The sequence below is a fragment of the Plecotus auritus genome, assembly GCF_963455305.1.
Source record: "Plecotus auritus genome assembly, chromosome: 5".
In the NCBI taxonomy this organism is placed as follows: domain Eukaryota; kingdom Metazoa; phylum Chordata; class Mammalia; order Chiroptera; family Vespertilionidae; genus Plecotus; species Plecotus auritus.
The window spans coordinates 90,058,348-90,071,918 of NC_137776.1; the positions used below are offsets into that span (position 1 = coordinate 90,058,348).

At 42.1% G+C, this 13,571-nt stretch overlaps 1 protein-coding gene across 1 annotated transcript in view; it reads left to right on the forward strand.

The window, feature by feature from the left end:
- Positions 1–13,571, forward strand: part of CFAP221 (cilia and flagella associated protein 221) — a 132,556-nt gene that overhangs the window by 87,379 nt on the left and 31,606 nt on the right. Inside the window, exons 15-19 of the mRNA XM_080667894.1 lie at positions 1,387–1,492; positions 2,539–2,672; positions 5,223–5,303; positions 11,907–12,014; positions 12,102–12,236. Coding sequence (XP_080524020.1) covers positions 1,387–1,492; positions 2,539–2,672; positions 5,223–5,303; positions 11,907–12,014; positions 12,102–12,236 — 564 coding nt within the window. The remainder of the gene's footprint in view (positions 1–1,386; positions 1,493–2,538; positions 2,673–5,222; positions 5,304–11,906; positions 12,015–12,101; positions 12,237–13,571) is intronic.

A 13,571-nucleotide genomic window follows, 5' to 3' on the forward strand; every position in this document is an offset into this window, starting at 1 on the left:
TAATAGCCAGGAGGAAAGGGTGGTGGAAGTTAGGTGGAGGTGGGCAAAGGAGGAGAGAAATAGGAACAGAAAAAGACTTTGCTGTGGGTGTTGACACACAATGCCGTGTGCAGATGATGTTTTGTTGAGTTGTACACTTGAAAACTGTATGTTTTGTGAACCAATGTCAACCCAATAAATTCAATAAAAAAATAAAATAATCTATTGCACAGTTATTATCAAGGCTACAGGGTCATGCTGGATTTCTCTTTGTCTCTTCAACATGTCTCCTTTGTTCCTTGATCAGGGTCTTTGTACTTGCTGTTTCCTCTGCTCAGAACTTTCTTCCCAGGATCATTGTCTCCTTATCATTCAAGTCTGAGATCAATCCTCACCCCCTCAGAGTAGCCTTCCCTAATTATTCTTGCATAATGGCCAGACCACTCCCTTCCCAGCCCCCAGTCATGTTTTTGTGCATTTACTCTCATTTTCTTCATGGTGTTGATCTTGTTTAAGTGTTCACTGTCATCCATTCCTCGCCCCACTCTCCACTACACACACACACTTGGACCATCACCTCTGTGCAAGCTAATATTTGTTTGTTCCCACCGTATCTCCAATACCTTGCACAGAACTGGCCACAGAGTAGCCACTTCATAATATCTGTTAAATCAGGGGTGGGGAATGTCCACCCGCAGACTGTATAAGGCCCTCATTTTGTCTGGCCCTGCCAAAGTATCAGGGATGAGTTAATTCAATGTTTGGCCAAATATAGCAGGCTAATCTTTAAGGTGATAATTTTGTATGTCCTATGAATTATGTTACAAATATCCAAATGGCCTTTGGCAGAAAAAAGGTTCCCCATGCCTATGTTAAAAGAAAGAATTTCCACAGGATGGAAAGGAGTGTTGATTATGGAATGAACAATCATTCCAATAACTAGGACAGATCTGTGCGCATCTGCTCTGAAGTTAAAGCACAGCGGTGTAGTGTTAGCATTGCCCATATTCCACAGCCCCATTTCTACAGAATTGTCCATTCAGTTTGTCCTTCAACTCTGAAAACAACACAGTGGGAGCATTACTATTCAGATATACTGGGGAAAAGGAATGTAGAAATAGTCATTGTTTCCACTCTGGAAATATGGGAAAACCGAGTCTCATAAACTGGGTAAGACAAGGCTAGATGACAACCTGGTCTTGTTTGTATTCAGGAAAGTCAGCATCACCCTGATGCTGAAGTCCCCGGCCTCGGTCTCAGGCAGCAGCTTGCCACTCTCCTTGTGAATTCTGACTTAAAGCCGTGGCCTTAGCCCTTAGCTGTGGTTGGGGAAAATGAATTAAATTAAATGATAAAATGAGCATGTGTCAACTACTTGTTTGAAACCCTTATTCTTTCTAATTCTAGATCATGGTTCATCGACGATTACTTAACATGCTGGACATTATGCGAACCATGGACAGAGAGACGATATTAAGGAGGTTCAAGCATAGCAGACAGTCGATACCACATGGTGAGATGCAGCTGGGAAGTCAGCGATGCTTCGACCAACCGTCCTCACAGCATGAGGTTTCTTTATAATGAAGTTGGCTGCATAGAAATACGATATTTTCATAAATCACATGTATGTTTTCTATGGCTGCTAAACAAATCACCGCAAACGTGTGGCTCAGAACAACACACAATTATTATCACACAGTTCTGGAGGTCAGAAATCTAAAATCAGGGATCCGCAGGTCTGGGTCCCTGAGGCTCCAGTGGAGAATGTGTCCCAGGCCTTTCCCGGCTTCCGGAGGCCACCTGCACGCCTTTGCTCCTGGCCACTTCCTCAAGTCACTGACCTCTTGCCTCTGTCATCACTCACGTCTCCTTCTCTGACTCTGACCCTCTTATCTCCCTCTTTTATGGATCCTGTGATTACTTTGGGCCCACCCGGATCACCCGGGACAATCTCCCCATCTCATTCAAGATCCTTAACTTAACCACACCATCAAAGTCCCTGTACCATGTAAGGTCACCAGAGACTAGGACAGTCAACACTTACACTTGCTGGCTGATTGGCTGGGTCTGGTTTTTATCTCACAAAGTGTTTCACCTCAAATTATCTTTGCTGTTTAAAAAAATTCTAATCCACAGGTGGGCTGGGGCTGTTGGAGGCCCATCCTCAGTAGCTCTAGGAGCCCAACAGCCACATCACCATCTCCTTCCAGAAAATGTGTTGCCAATCTGTGGCTCAGGTGCAGACCCACAGGCAAGCCCGGTCTCTCCAGCCCTCCTCCCTCCCGAGCCCAAGCCCCTGGACCCGGTTCAGGCTGCCCTCCCCGAAAATAAAGTGAAAACCAAATAACATTTTTTTATAAATTGGAGCGGAGTGGAGGTAAAGGACAAAGGAGACACTAAAAATGGGAGTAAATACATACACACATAGATACTGTGATTGAAATGGCATGTGGCAGGTACCCACATGGTGTGTGACAAATGAGCAACTGAAGATCGTGGTTTCATGTAAAAATACCTTAGGAATCACCCCAAAAGTGCTGTTTTGTTTTTCCCTCATAGACAAGAATCCCTCCAAATACCTTCTGCTGCGGCTCAGTCAAGACAATTATTCCAGCTGGTTCTCTGTGTCACCCAAGCAAGTGCTGCCCTTCGCCTTCCCATCCCACAGTCCTCCCCAGGGCTTCGATGAGCTGGTGGGTGCTGCTGGGCCGGGGAGGGCCGGGTCTTGGTCAGATGGTTGTTCGGCAGACACCAAGGCAAGCCCTATGGCTGTCTCAGTCCCTTTGCTGCCTCCCAGAGGCTCCCACGGGAGACCTGTGCCCGGGGAATTGTAGCCAATGGGAAACCAGGGATCATGTACTGCTACGGCCTGGCAGCTGGCATGCCTGTGCGGAGCTTCTGAGAGCCGGGCTGGCCCTTTCCAGCCTGGGACCCAGCAAGAACACTGAGCGGAGCTTGACAGCCCAGGCTCAAGCCTGAGAGCAGACGGGCAGATGGAGAAACCCAGAGGACCTGGCCTGGCCCAGGAGGCAGGTCCTGCTCAGCTGAGCCCTTCTGCTGCATGAGCAATGGAGAGGCCAGAAGGACAGCCCAGAATCCCACACTCTAACCCATCAGGCTCACAATTCCCCTTCCCTCCTTCTTTCTTCTCTCTCTCTCTCTCTCTCTCTCTCTCTCTCTCTCTCTCTCTCTCTCTCTCTCTCTCTCTCCCTGGCAAGAGGTGTGGTATTTCATCCCTCTTGCCCAATGGGCACAATGATGCATTATAATAAAAATAACAGCCCTACATTGCATCCACCATGAGTGAGGCAGTGTCCTAAGGGCTTCAGTTGTATCAACTCTTAATCTTCAACAAATCTATGTGCTGCGTATCATCTTACAGATGAGCAGGAAACTGAGACCGAGGGACATAGCCAGAAATAAAATGTTGCCCATGTTCACATAGTTGGCAATAGAAAGTGTGTTTAAGTTGATATTGAAAATGCATATGCTAAAAAAAAAAATGTTTAGTTTCAAAGAATAAACTTGCCATTCACATCCTATAATGTGTGTTAAGCATTGCAGGACTGACTTTAGAAATTCCATGTATTTTCTGCATTAGAAATTAAATGACTTAAAAGATTAGAATATTTTGTTCCTAGGGGGAAAAAATCTGTGATTTTCCAGCAAGAGTAAATATCTGACACCTAATAATTGATGGCAGAGATCGCCACTGTGCTGTGGAGCCCGGAGCGTTCCTTTTGAGCAGTTCAAAGCTTAGGTATTTCATTTGGTACTTTAGTTCTACAAAGGCTTCTCTGCTGCTCAGAGTTGATGAAAAGCAGACTGCTCAGCATTCCTGCCTTTAAAGAGTTTTCACATTCATTTCATGAATACTCTATTTTATCTATTTTAAAATAACTTTTAAAATATTTAGCATCTTTGCCCAGCCAACATGGCTCAGTGGTTGAGCATCAATGTAGGAACCGGAAGGTCACGGTTTAATTCCCAGTCAGGGCACAAGCCTGGTTAGTGGGCTCGATCCCCAGTGTGGGATGTGCAGGAGGCAGCCGATCAATGATTCTCTCTCATCATTGATGTTTCTATCTCTCTCTCTCCCTTTTTCTCTAAAATAAATAAAAATATATTTTTGAAAATATTTAGCATCTTTGAAATTGGGAAGTGTCTTATAATTGATGGCATATTAACATTGCATCATGCTAATGTTATGCAGGTGCTGTTGCAGATTCTCTAGGTCAGTGGTCAGCAAACTGCGGCTCGCAAGCCACATGCGGCTCTTTGGCCCCTTGAGTGTGGCTCTTCCACAAAATACAACGTGCAGGCACGCACGTACAGTGCGATTAAAACTTCGTGGCCCATGCGCAGAAGTCGGTTTTCGGCTCTCAAAAGAAATTTCAATCGTTGTACTGTTGATATTTGCCTCTGTTGACTAATGAGTTTGCCGACCACTGCTCTAGGTGTCTGAGGCAGCTTGGCAGGCAGGAAGTTGATTGGGTAGTGCTTTAGGGATTAGCAGCTGTAGAATGGTGGTGGGAGTGGGAGAGGGAGTGGACAGAGTGGGAGTGGGGGTGGACAGAGTGGGAGTGGGAGTGGACAGAGTGGGTGTGGGGGTGGACAGAGTGGGAGTGGGAGTGGACAGAGTGGGAGTGGGGGTGGACAGAGTGGGAGTAGGGGTGGACAGAGTGGGAGTGGACAGAGTGGGAGTGGACAGAGTGGGAGTGGGGGTGGACAGAGAGAGAAGCAGTACTGCAGACCTTCTTGTCAAAGGCCTCAGCTGAATTCATGAGGAGCTCTGATGCTGAGATAGGGTGAGAGGACCCGGCATTTAGACCTGTCATTGGAGATGGGCTGCCCTCAGAGGGACACATGGCCTTCACTGAGGCCGCTCCTGCAGCCAGGAAACCTCCTGAAGAGGGCTGACCCCAGAGAGTTGTTTGTATGAACTGGACTCCTAGCAACTGGGGGACTGAAACCTTCAAGCCTAAAGGTGATTCTGGGTGGCACATTGCAGCATCCACGACAGTAGAAAATGAAAATGAAGAATCACTTCTACTAAGAGACAAGGAGGGAGGGTTGGCCAACGCCACCTGCAGGCCCCACACATGCAGTAACGACTGTGGTTGCGGGAAGGGATACTTTAAGAATGGAACTGTTCATTTAATGTTCGAAGCGTAAGGGCAAGAAGCACAGCCACCTTTTCCCAGTGTGATTAGATGTCAATTCCTTGCATTTTCCCCTTTCAGGCTCCTGATGGCCTTGGACCTGTCCCAATTAAACCTTCAGACATTCAAGTCAAGCACCATCATTCCTTCTTCAACCTGCAGGTCAGACCTATCACATGGTATCGTTACTTAGGTTTCTTATGACGTGAACAAAACATTTGAATGGCATTATTTTAATAGCTTTTTTTACTATGGATTATACTGTGTCACATACTGTGTGTACTTTCTTGCTGTCATTTTATGGTATGTGTAAGGTTAACAGACTCTGTTTTTCTGATGTGGCTAACGGGATCCAGGATCCTTCCTTATTCTGTGGAAATACCATATATTATGCATACATGAAGACACACAGATTAGAAGCTTTAAGAAAAAATACAAGATGAGGTGAACAAAGTTAGTCAGTCCTCCTTGAGTATATATGACCACTTCTGCTTTTGAAAATATAAATATTTTTATTTTTTCAACTATAAAGAATTATAAAGATAATTCTTTATTGTTGAAAGTATTACATATTCCCCTTTTTTCCCCCATTGACCCCATCCAGCCCGCCATCCCCCCCGACCTCAGGCCCTCACTGCCCCACTGTCTGTGCCCATAGGACATACATATATTTATATAAGGTCCTAAGTTGATTTCCTCGCACCCACCCACCATCCCTCGCCTTTGCTCTAAGGTTCCCCACTTCCATGCTTCTGTGTCTCTGGATCCACTCCATTCATCAGTTTATTTTGTTACTTAGATTCCACAGATGAGTGTGATCATGTGATACTTATCTTTCTCTGACTGACTTATTTCACTTAGCATGATATCCTCCAGGTCCCTTCATTATGACTCAAAGAGTAAGAGATTCTTCTTTTTTACTGCTGCATAGTATCCCATGGTGTAAATGTACCACAGCTTTTTTATCTACTCATCTACTAATGGGCACTTGGGCTGTTTCCAGATCTTAGCTATTGTAAATTGTGCTGCTATGAACATAGGGGTGCAAACATTCTTTATGATTGGGATATATTCCTAGAAGTGGGATTATTGAGTCAAATAGGAGTTCCATTTTTAATTTTTTGAGGAAACTCCATACTGTTCTCCACAGTGGCTGCACCAGTCTGCATTCCCACCAGCAGTGCAGGAGGGTTCCTTTTTCACCGCATCCTCACCAGCACTTGTTGTTTGTTGATTTGTTGATGATAGCCATGCTGACAGGTGTGAGATGGTACCTCATTGTTGTTTTAATTTGTATCTCTCTGATGATCAGTGACTTTGAGCATTTTTTCATATGTCTCTTGGCCATCTATCTGTATGTCCACTTTGGAGAAGTGTCTATTTAGGTCCTTTGCCCATTTTTTAATTGGATTGTTTGTCTTCCTTTTGTTAAGTTGTATGAGTTCCTCATATATTTTGGATATTAACTCTTTATCAGATGTATCTTTGCCAAATATGTTTTTCTATGCAGTGGGGTCCCTTTTCGTTTTGTTGATGGTTTCTTTTGCTGTACAGAAGGTTTTTATTTTGATGTAGTTACATTTATTTATTTTCGCCTTAAGTTTCCTTTGCCCTAGGAGATGTATTCATAAACATATTGCTATGAGAGATGTCTGAGATTTTGCTGCCTATGGTTTCCTCTAGGATTTTTATGGTTTCCCGACTTACATTTAATTCTTTTAATCCATTTTTAGTTTATTCTTGTGTATGGTGTAAGTTGGAGGTCTATTTTCATTTTCTTGCATGTACCTGTTCAATTTTCCCAACACCATTTATTGAAGAGACCTTCTTGACTCTGTTGTATGTTCTTGACTCCTTTGTCAAATATTAATTGAGCATAATGGCTTGGGTCGATTTCTGGGGTCTCGGTTCTGTTCCATTGATCGATATGCCTATTATTGTGCCAGTACCAGGCTGTTTAGCTTAGAGTGGTTTGTAGTATAAGTTGATATCTAGTTTTGTGATTCCTCCAACATTGTTTTTCTTTCTCAAGATTGCTGTAGTTATTCGGGGTCTTTTTTTATTTCATATAAATTTTTGGAATATTTGTTCTAGATCTGTGAAATATGCTGTTGGTATTTTAATAGGTATTGCATTAAATCTGTAGATTGCCTTGGGTAGTATGGACATTTTAATGAGTTTGATTTTACCAATCCATGAACACAGTATATTTCTTCAACTTGTTTATATCTTCTTCTATCTCTTTTTTCAACGTCCTGTAGTTTTCCGAGTACAAGTCTTTTGCCTCCTTGGTTAAGTTTATTACTAAGTATCTTAATATTTTTGTTGCAATGGTAAATGGGATTCTTTGTTTAGTTTCTCTTCCTGAGAATTTATTATTGGTGTATAAAAAAGCCATCAATTTTGGGGTGTTGATTTTGTATCCTGCTACATTGCCAAATTCATTTATTAAATCTAGTAGTTTCTTGGTGAAGTCTTTAGGGTTATCTATGTACAATATCATGTCATCTGTGAATAATGAGAGTTTTACTTTCTCCTTTCCAATGTGGATGCCTTTTATGTTTTCTTCTTGTCTGATCGCTGGAGCTAGAACTTCCAGTACTATGTTGAATAAGAGTGAGGAAAGCAGACATCCCTGTCTTGTTCTTGTTCTTAGGGAAAATGGTTTTAGTTTTTGGGCATTGAGTCTGATGTTCACTGTAGGTTTGTCATATATGGCCTTTATTAGGTTGAGATATGCTCCCTCTATTCCCACTTTGCTGAAAGTTTTTATCAAAAATGGCTGTTGGATTTTGTTGAATTCTTTTTCTGCATCTATTGATATATCATGTGGTTTTTGTCTTTCAATTTGTTTGTGTGATATATCGTGTTTATTGACTTGTGAATATTGTACCAGCCTTGCATCCCTTGAATAAATCCCACTTGATCATGGCATATGATCCATTTAGTATATTTCTGCATCCAATTTGCTAATATTTTGTTGAGGATTTTAGTATCTATGCTCATCAGGGATATTGGCCTGCAATTCTCTTTCTTTGTAGTGACTTTATTTGGCTTTGGAACTAGGGTAATGCTGGCCTCATAAAAAGAGATTGGAAGTGTTCCTTCCTCTTGGGTTATTTGGAATAATTTGAGGAGCCTAGGTGTTAGTTCCTTATTGACTGTGAAGCCATCAGGACCAGGACTTTTGTTTGCTAGAAGTTTTTTTATTACTGCTTCTATTTCATGAGTTGCTATTGGCCTATTCAAGTTTTCTGATTCTTCCTGATTCAGTTTTGGGAGTTTGTATTTTTTTTTTAGGAACTTGTCCATTTCATCCACATTGGCCAGCTTGTTGGCATATAGTTGTTCAGAGTATTTTCTTACAATCCTTTATGTTTCTGTGGTGTCAGTGGTTACTTCTCTGTTTTCATTTCTGATTTTATTTATTTGGGTCCTCTCTCTTTGTTTCTTGATGAGTCTGGTTCATCAGTTTTGTTCATTGTTTCAAAGAACCAGCTCTTGGTTTTCATTGATTTTTTGTATTTTTTTTGTCTCTATGTCATTTATTTTTGCTCTAATCTTTATTATTTCCTTTCTTCTACTTACTCTAGGTTTTCTTGTTGTTCTCTTTATAGTTCTTTGATTTGTAGGGTTAAATAGTTTATTGCTGATTTTTCTTGTGTTTTTTTGTTTGTTTGTTTTTTTGAGGTAGGCCTGTAGTGCTATGAACTTCCCTGTCAGGACTGCTTTTGCTGTGTCCCAGAGATTTGGGGTGTTGTGTGTTCATTTTCATTTGTTTCCAGGAAGTTTTTTATTTCTTTCTTGATTTCATTGGGAACCCATTCATTGTTTAATAACATGCTATTTAGCCTCCATATGTTTGAATGTTTTGGGGTGTTTTTACTGTAGTTGATTTCTAATTTCATTCCACTGTGATCTGAGAAGATGCTTGACATTATTTCAATCTTCTTGAAGTTTAGAGACTTGTTTTGTGTCCTAACATGTTGTCTATATTTGTGAACGACCCATGTGCACTTGAGAAGAAGGTATATTCTGCAGCTTTGGGGTGAAATGTTCTATAAATGTCAATTAAATCCATCTGGTCCAGTGTGTCCTTTAGAGTCTCTGTTTCCTTGTTACGTTTTTGTCTGGAAGATCTATCCAGTGAAGTCAGCAGGGTGTTAAAGTCCCCTACTATGACTGTATTGTTGTCAATTGTTCCGTTAAAGTCCTCTAGAAGTTTTTTATATATTTAGGTGCTCCTATACTGTGTGCATATGTTTACCAGGGTTTTATCCTCTTGTTGGAGCAATCCCTTTAGTATTACGTAGTGACCTTTATTGTCTCTCTCTTTTTTTTTTTTTTTTGCCCTTATTGTCTTTTGTGATGGCCTTCATTTTGAAGTCTATTTTGTCAGAAAGGAGTATTGCTACTCCAGTTTTTTTGTTCTTTTTCATTTGCATGGAAATTTTTTTTCCATCCCTTCACTCTCATCCTGTGTGAGTCTTTTGTTCTGAGGTGGGTCTCTTGTAGATAGTACGTAGTTGGATCATGTTTTTGTATCAGCTACCCTATGCCTTTGATTGGAGCATTTAATCCATTTATATTTAAGGTTATTATTAATAGGTACTTGTTTATTGCCATTTTAATTCTGTATGCCTAGCTTTCTCTCCATTTCTTCTCATTACAGCAGTCTCTTTAGCATTTATTGTAATGCTGGCTTGGTGGTGATGTACTCCTTTAGCTTTTTTTTTTTCCTGGGAAGCTCTTTATTTGATTGTCTATTTTGAATGATGCTGGATATAGTATCTTGGTTTCAGATCATTGCTTTCCATTACCTTGAGTATTTCATGCCATTCCCTTCTGTCTTATAGAGTTTCTGATGAGAAATCAGGTGTCTGCATTATGAGAGCTCCTTATAGGTAATAGTTTGCTTTTCTCTTGCTCTCTTTAAGCTTCTCTCTTGTCTTCAAGTTTTGGGATTTTAATTATGATGTGTCTGGGTGTGAGCCTGTTTGGGTTCTTCTTGCTTGGGGTTCTCTGTGCCTACTGAACTTGTGTGACTTTTTTCTTTACCATGTTAGGGAAGTTTTCTGCTATTATTTCTTCAAACATGTTCTCTATCCCTTTCTGCCTCTTCTGGCATGCCTGCTATTTGAATATTGTTACATTTCATGTTGTCCCACAGCTTCCTTAAGCTGTCCTCCTGTTTTATAATTGGGATTGTGGTTTTTTGTTTTTTTTCATTTTGGTTCTCTGATTGAGTGATTTTTTTCAACCCTGTCTTCTGATTCACTGATTTGACCCTCACCTTCCCCTAATCTGCTGTGTATTCCTGACAATGTGTTAATGATTTGTGCTATGTCATTTTTTATTTCTGTTTTTATAGTTACTATATCTTTTCTCATGCTGCTGAGCATCTTTACTATCCTCACTCTGAACTCTATATCAGATAAATTTCTTCTATTTCATTTAGCTCTTCTTCTGGAGAATTCTCTTGTTCTTTCATTTATGAGTTGTTTCTTTGTCTCCTCATTTTGGCTGCTTGTTTGGGTTTGTGACTATGTATTAGATAGATCTGCAATGCCTCTCAATCTCTAGTGCAGGACAGTGTCAAACACTTTTTCTGACTAATTAGGTCAGGCAAATACTCAAAGCCTCCAGAGACTGCCTCTGTCTACAGACTGATAGGATTCTGTCTTGAATTGCCTTCAGGCAATTGTCCACTGGTGTTGCAAGAGTTTTTTTCAACAGGGTGGGGCAATTGCTTCTGCCTGGAGGCTAATTGTTATTCTGTCTCTGGGCCTCAGCAACTCTGCACTGTGGGGCAAGGTGTTTTCCAATAGGGTGGGTCAACTGTCTTCCCACAGGCAAGGCCTCCTATATAACAAATGTCTATGTGGGAAAGATGACCTCTGCAGCATGAGGGAATGACAGCACAGGAAACCAGGGTGCCTGCCTTCTGAACTCTAACCCCAGAGCTCCTGATCCTGGCTTCTGCTCACACAGCTCCAGTCCACTCTGCCCTCCCTTTGCTGGAGCACAAGGTGGGTGGCTCCACAGGGAATTTTGTGCATTGGCCCTTTAAGAGGGTGCCTGAATTTCCAGCTGCCTCTCCCTGGCATACAGCAACCCTGCTGCTTTCCACAGACAGGTATTATGTGGGTACCCTTCTCAGCTCTGATGCTCCCTGCTAGGGGAGCCCACGTTGAGTATTAGACCCCAGAGTTCTCAGTGGCAACCCCCCCACCCAATCTGAGATATCTTTCTGAAACTTCAGTTGCTCTCTGTGGGAGCCCAGCCAGTCCTTTCATGCCTCCACCCCTCCTACCAGTCTCTTTGTGGTCTCCACTTTCAGTCCACAGTTATCAGGGTTCTCTCCAGCAAATCTTCCATTGATTATTCAGGAAGTTTTTCTGTATTTCAGTTGTAATTCCAGTTTGGTCCTAGGAGAATGTCTGTGCAGCATCCACTTATTCTGACATCATTTTTAATCCTCCCCTGAACATATAAATATTTTTAATTACTAACCAGTATTTGAGGCATTTCTAAGCATGTGGCACTGAAGAGTACTTGTGGGTGGCCCTATGTGCTGGCACCAGGACTGGCATCAAGTCACTCCAGCACAGTCAAATGAACCATTTCCACAGTCTCTTGGCAACAGCATGGAGCTTGTTTTCTTTTACCATCAGGCAGCTCAGAAGTGTTATTGTTGAGAGTAGACTCATTAAATGGTCACAAACTTTTAAGGATATTGAATCAGTCATCTTGTTTCATCCCCAGGTTCCTCAATTGTACAAAATTAGGGGGTACCAGCCATTCTCTGTTCAGATGTCTTCAGCAAGTTACAGACCTCAAAAGCTTGCTCGACCACTGAAGCAAGGAGCTGAGGTAACACATCCCCCCTTCAGGAATTGCCCTCACCATTCCTCTCTTGTCCCAGCATCAAGACTAACACTGCTCTCGATCCTTGCACAGGATGAAGCCACCACTGTGATAGCCCTGCCAAAGCAGGATGTCACCCCTCAGTCCCCTGGCAAGATCTCAATCTTGAACATGAAACCACCCGAGGCCTTAGCTGTGTCTCCAGATTATGACCCACTTTACATCTTTGTAAGTGACCATTGGAAGAAGTCTTGTGTTTTGTGTTCCTTTATTTCAGCAGTTGCTTTATAAGAAAATAGATGTATTAATTGGGAATATTTTTACCTCTTTGGAATGTCAAGGTTTAAACAATATATGATCTTCAAAATTGCTTGCTTGGAGAATATCAATGCTTCTGTCTTTTAATAATCCCAGCATTTATTTTTATGACAATAGCTTTGTGATCTTTTCTAAATATATATCATATATAATATACTAGAGGCCCAATGCACGAAATTCGTGCAAGGGGCTCAGCCCTCACAGCCATGGCAGCTTGCCTCGGCGGCTTGCCTTGGCCCTCGCAGCCCCAGCTTCATCTGGAAGGCATCCAAAAGGATGTCTGGAAGGTCATTTGGCTGTCCAGTCTAATTAGCATATTACACTTCCATTATTATAGATTATATGTATATACATGCACACACACATAATGTTTTAAAAAAAGAGAAAGAAAAATTGCAACAGAAAAATAAAGTAAAATTACCCCAAATCCCATCACTCAAAGTTCTGTTGGTTCCTATTCCACCCTTGGACAGTGCATCGCTGCCGTACTCACGCCTCTGCCTACCAGATTTCTCTGTCCTAAATTGTTTCTGTAGCTGCACATGCTAACCCACCAGAAGCACCCTAACTGTGCCACTTCCTGCTCATTAGTCTTCGTGGGCCCCTTTTTCTACCAAATTAAGCCTACACTCCTGAAACTGTGAGGCCAGTCATAATCCCCAGCCCCATGCGTCCCTGTCCCTCTACACACCTCCCTGCCAAACTCTATGTGCCTCCCTCCCATCACCAGGTGTTTGCTTATTGCAACCTGCCCTCATGGGGTTCTCTCTTCTACTCCACATTTCCAGCTGCCCAAGTCCCATCCAGACAGGAAATCTGATGAAGTTCTATGCAATCATGGCATCACATACACACAGAGAATAGGGGACCTCAAACACTACTTGGGAAAGTCCCCTTTGTGAGAATCTACAGTGTGGGCAGAGGTGCTACTGGTCACACCCAAGGTCACCCAGACAGTTAGTGGAGAGCTGGAATGCCACCTGCCTGTCTCCTGATTGTTCCGAGGGCTCCTCCTCAGAACTGTGCTGCTTTTCTGTGGAGAGCTGTGGTGTTTGGCCATGCTGTGGCATTTTCTTATTGTCTCATGGGTTGAGGAGAATAATCCTCAGAGACATAGAATCTTAGAACTAGAATAACCTTGCAGGACATTTAATTTGGTGATTTTCAAACTTCCTTTAGTACCAGAACCCTCTCAACAGCTGAAATTTTACAGAGAAAGGCAAAATGTAAAATAGATAAAGTTCT